The sequence below is a fragment of the Petaurus breviceps genome, unplaced genomic scaffold, assembly GCF_028583685.1.
Source record: "Petaurus breviceps papuanus isolate PSGF00001 unplaced genomic scaffold, PetGlider_PUasm1.0 90591, whole genome shotgun sequence".
NCBI classification, from domain to species: domain Eukaryota; kingdom Metazoa; phylum Chordata; class Mammalia; order Diprotodontia; family Petauridae; genus Petaurus; species Petaurus breviceps.
This window is the reverse complement of record NW_027187280.1, coordinates 1,115,366-1,120,752: the sequence shown is the minus strand read 5'-3', so window position 1 is coordinate 1,120,752 and position 5,387 is coordinate 1,115,366. Positions and strand designations below refer to the sequence as shown.

General features: G+C 38.1%; 1 protein-coding gene across 3 annotated transcripts in view; it reads left to right on the top strand.

Moving 5' to 3' along the window:
* Window positions 1-5,387, top strand: part of CTNNBL1 (catenin beta like 1) — a 210,358-nt gene that overhangs the window by 118,782 nt on the left and 86,189 nt on the right. For all 3 annotated transcript variants that reach the window (XM_069063520.1, XM_069063519.1, XM_069063518.1), the window contains exon 11: window positions 3,736-3,917. In XM_069063520.1, coding sequence (XP_068919621.1) covers window positions 3,736-3,917 — 182 coding nt within the window. The remainder of the gene's footprint in view (window positions 1-3,735; window positions 3,918-5,387) is intronic.

Here is a 5,387-nt window from a genome sequence, read left to right as displayed (position 1 = left end):
ATAATGTGTCCTTGGAGCAAAATAAGTAATGGGTCTTTTTTGTTTGTTTGTTTTAAAGCAACAAAGGAGGGGAAAAACAGAAGAATTACATTGTCAGTTTCCTTGAAAATGTTGACATGAGGCTTATTACTTTTGCTGTAAAACCCTGTTCCAGTTAGAGAGGGAAGAGACTACCGTGTTCCCAAGGGATGTGTACAGAGGCATCTCTGGGTTGTGTAGCAGAAATGCAGTGAACCTGTCTCAGATATTAACTGAAAGCAGAAAAGGGGGAGAAGAGGGCTCAGCACTTCCATTCTGAGAATGATAGGGGTTTTGTTGTTGTTGTCGTTCTGAGGTGATTGTATTGTTTTTGTTAACATGCAAAAAACCCCGATTGAGTAAAAATGAATAAAGTGGGTATGTTATACACAAAATAAATCTTTCCTATTGTTTTGAACTGTGTGATTCTGTGAGAGCACATTGATTAGTATTGAGAAGTTTAGCCTGGGTTGTGTGGTTTTTGTTTGATTTTATTTATGTGGTCTTGTTTTGAATGACCTACAGACCAAGTTGCTGTATTGAAAATTTTTTTTTTTGCATCATGTTTTCATTAAAAAAAAAAAAAAGTCAGTGGCCCCTTCTTTTTCCGCCTCCCATCTCCCAGGATTCAGGTGCACAAGGAAAATAGCAATCCAGACCTCTTTGAAGTGAGTCATCCTTCCTGATGGGATTGTATACAATTCTGTGCTCCAAGCTGTGCACACAGGTCTGTTTGTTGTTCCACCAACAGCAAATGTTGCTTTTTTTTCTCTTCCCACTCCTCCACTCCCCTTCCCAAGCTGAGTAGCTCTCTTCTCTCCTGGATGGATAGTAATAGTTTGCACCTGTTAGCTAGGAATCAGGAAAACACTCCACAAACACAAAGTAATCCTTCCAACAGCCCTCGAGGCTGGCATAGCCATTTCACAAATGAGAAACTGTGATGGCTGTGAGGCAAAATTACTGAATCAGGATTTCATGGTGAGGGGGGTGATTTAGGGTCTAGTGGTTTGGAACTAACTATTTTCCTTAATAATGAACCTTCCATGTAATCTTATTTACCAGTCAAGTGAAAGGAGAACCCATTGGTAGAGTGACTCAGAAGCCAGGGTATTTTTCCACTTCTGTATATAGATGTATGTTGTCTTGGTCCAACTGACCTCTTGTTGTCCTGCCTGGGAAATGATGTGTTTTGGAATCTTAAAATGAAAGGTATCTTTTATTTGTAAACTTAAAAAAGACATATCTTGTACCAAGTAAAGTTAATCTCATAGATTGTCTGTATTTCTTGACTATCAGTCAGTTGTGAGGCATGGTAACGTCACAGTAATAGATGTGAGAAAAGAAGTCATGGTTAGTTGCAGAAACCATGGTACAGTTGGAACAAACCAATCAGAAAAAATGAACTTTTTTTCCCCTCCAAAAGTATAATAGGAAGAAAAACTGGCATCAGTGAAATATTTCTCTGAGATATTACTCCCATCACCACAAGTCATATAGGCTGGCTTCTGAATTGGTAGCTGAATGAAAGATAGCTTGATGAACCCAGACGAGACTAAGATAAACTGCTTGTCGTCCAGTAGAATAAATATTTCAGATAAAGTCAACCCATGATAGTCCAGCCAAACAGCTATTGATCGCTAAAAGCTTGAACTTAAGGCTAATGAATATTCCAGAGTTCACTTCTCTGCAGGTTGCCTAAATGGTGATCAATATACAATTACTGTCCCTTTAAATGTTCCTTATATTGCCCCCATGGAAAAGGGCTTTGCTTTTAAAGTTTTCTTTTGGCAAATTTACCTGGGCCAGAAAATGAAATAAACTTTACCAGATGGGTGGTTTTCATTTTAATGCATACAATAATTTTATGTTGTTCATGGAGTGGTTTGAACGCATGGTGAACATGTAACTCAGAATACCCTATTTTGTGATAGGCATTCATTTCATGTGGTTTCTGGCCATAGAGAAGAACAATGAGGACAATTGGGGTAGACTATACCAATTTCTTAATTTCTCTTCACATAATTGTCTTTCTATGGTAATAACCTGAGTGAAATAATCGAATTTCAGCTCATATCAAGTTAAATGCTAAACTAGTTGCATGGGGAGGGGAAGCAGGTGAGTACTGTGGATAGAGCATTGGGTTTAGAATCAGGAAAACTCATCTTCATGAGTTAAAGTCTGTCCTCAGTCTGTGTGACCCTGGGTGAGTCACTTCGCTCTGTTTGCCTCAGTTTCTTCATCTGTAAAATAAGTTGACAAAGGAAATGTCAAACCACTCCACTTGCCAAGAAAACCCCAAAGGGGGTGGTGAAGAATTGGATGTGACTGAGACAACTGACAGCAACAGTTGTATATGGAATTGAACACATTAATTTATCCAGCTTTCAAGTTAGAATTACAATTGTGTTGTATCTTGGGACATGCAGTGTTTTCTTCTAGATTCAGAACCTTGTCTATTTTATACTAAACTTTTTAAACTCAAAAATTCATAGAATAGTAGCATTCGAAAGTCCTTGGAGATCTTCTAGTTGAACTCCTATGTAAAATTACATAGGGGGGAAGTAATTTACCCCCTGTATGTCACACATGTAATTTGTGGCAAAGCTAAGATTAGATCCCAAGTCAGCTCCATGATCTAGTGTTCTTTCTACTATGCAACAGCTGTTGATGGAGATATGAGGGTATTGGTTGATCATTTTAATCAATCCATATTGAATTAACAAAGAGGAGTTGGAAAGTTTAGTTTTTTTAGATGGGGTCCACTTATCATGCCCTCTCACAAACTGCCTAGTTAACAAGTCCTGAGACAGAATGCTCTGCCAGATGAGTCATTGGCCTGGCTGAGTTTGGCAGCCCTCATGTGTTGGAAAGAGCAGTTTTAGAGTGAAGAGACTTGGATTATATTCCAGTTTTGCTACTTGCTGGCTGCTTGATCTTAGAGTTAGGCCTCAGTTTTTTCACCTGTAAAACAGTGATTACAATAAATGTCCCATGAAGGGTCATTACAAAGAACAAATGAAATATTTATAAGCTTTGAAACTGTAACATGATGTATCAATATTGTTACAAGAGATTACATTCTAAAGGTAAATTCTTCTTTGAGTATTCTTGTCGACTATTCCAGCTCCTAGAATGAGGTAGTACTACAATTTTAACATTTAGTTGTATACTTTAGTACTTGGATAGATTGGTGATCTCCTGGATATAGGTACTTACTACAGTAGTGCACCTAACTACACCTTCTTAAGCTGTGTAACTCTTTTCCATAGATCCATTCACTCTGCCAGGGAATTTGTTCTCTGTCTCTTGATGTTGTTTGGGTACTGTGCAGTATTCATGTTGTCTCTCAATTATTCCTCCCTTAGTCCACATGACTGGCTTACCTTCTTTTGTTTTCCAGCTCTTTGGCATCCTTTTCTTTACTTCTCTTGCATAATTCCTTGTTGGTGAAGTGTTGCAGCCCACACATACCATTGCCTGTTGAGTGGCTTTCAACTTAGTCCCTCAGAGATGATAACATTCTTTCAGTCACTTCCTCTGGGGCTCTGAAAGGTCAAATGATTTGCAGAAGTTTTCTGTGAACCTTGTTTAGGCAGTTCTCACTTTGAATAGAGGATGAGGTAAATGCTGTTGAGGGGCCTTCCTTTGGGCATTTTTACATGGTCTCTTCACATTGATTATTTTTTTCTTACCTTACAAAAACTCTTTCTCTAGGGAAAAGAAGATCTCTCGAAGTAGTGCCCTGAAGGTATTGGATCATGCTATGATTGGACCTGAGGGTACTGACAACTGCCATAAGTTTGTTGACATCTTAGGTTTGCGAACCATCTTTCCTCTCTTCATGAAGTCTCCCAAGAAAATCAAGAAAGTAGGAACCACAGAAAAGGAACATGAAGGTAAGATCAGCCCGGGAATTAGAGAAAATAGAATGGAGAGTATAACATCCTTAATAGCAGAAACTTTTTCATTTTGTCTTTATGTTCAGTGTCTGTCTAACACAGTGCCTTACATATAGTAGAACTTAGTAAGCACTTGATGAATTGGTTTGGTTGATTTTGAGTTTTAAAAACAAATACACTTTCAATTGAGTAAAGGAAGATTAGCAGTGAAACAGCTAGATTTTTGACTACCCCTTCAATGGGCATGAAAAATCCACCCTATTGCATGATGCAATGAGGAACATTGTCTTCAGAGGCAAGAGATGTGAAGTTTAGGCTCACCTCTGTCCCTGATCACCTCTCTGTGCCTTTGTTTCCTCACCTGTAAAATTAGGGAGTTAAGACTAGATGTATTGACAAGTGATGTAAGAACTGTTTCATACTTGCCTGAGTCCTGGTGACTTTCCTTGTGTCCTGTTAATAAGTCTGTGTCTGGGAGTTTTGTTTTTTTAGCTATAATTTGTAGCTGGGTGTCTCTCTGATGGAAAACTCTTTTGAAAAGAGTTATGAAGTGGTAACAAATGTCATCTCCAAAGTGGTGCTTTCATGGATTTCTGCATTAAAGTATGATTCAACTAACATCAGGAATTGCAGGAATAAACTATTTATAGCTCAGGTTCTCCTTTTTATGTTTCTCCTCCCCAATGGAACACACTCCTTACAAAATGCTTCCATGAATTGCAGTTGTGCTTTGAGACACCATAACCAGAGCAGTTACTGTAGGGCCAGTTTCTTTCTGCTACAAACTGGAGGGATGGGAATTTATGATCATTGGCAGTGGTATTCGAGGCTTGTGCCAAGTACCTCTCTAGGGGCTATAGGTTATTGGTACAGTGTAAGGAATTGGAAGATGGAGGCAGGGATGAACATGGAAGTAGGGACTATGGCCTTAAAACACAAATTGTGGCCAGTGGACCTTTCTAAAGCAAGGGGTCCTTGAGAATCTAAAACTCTAAGAAGTAACCATAGGATTTTAAAAAATAGAATATCCCTAGAGATGATTTAGTCCAATTCTATCCTTTAACAGAGAAGGAAACTGAGGCCTTGAGAGTTTTACTGATTTACCCAAGATCACACAATTAAGAAGTGGCAGAATCAGAATTTGGACCAGGTCTTCCTGACTCTTAAGTACTTTGCTCTTTCCACTATATTTTGCTGCATCACTTGGAGTAAAGATGTTTGAATTATATTTGATGAGTTCTATAGCACATTGATAAGTCATAGGGTCCTTAATTACGGCATTTGTGAAAGTGGACCATTAACAAGTATGTTCGAAGTTAGCTGAATTAAAACCTTACAGTATTCATATTTATAGATAAAAGGATGTTTTGATTAACTGGGAGTTGTTTTATTTATCTTACCTATCTGTAAATCTTAGTCATATCTATCTATCTATCTATCTATCTATCTATCTATCTATCTATCTAT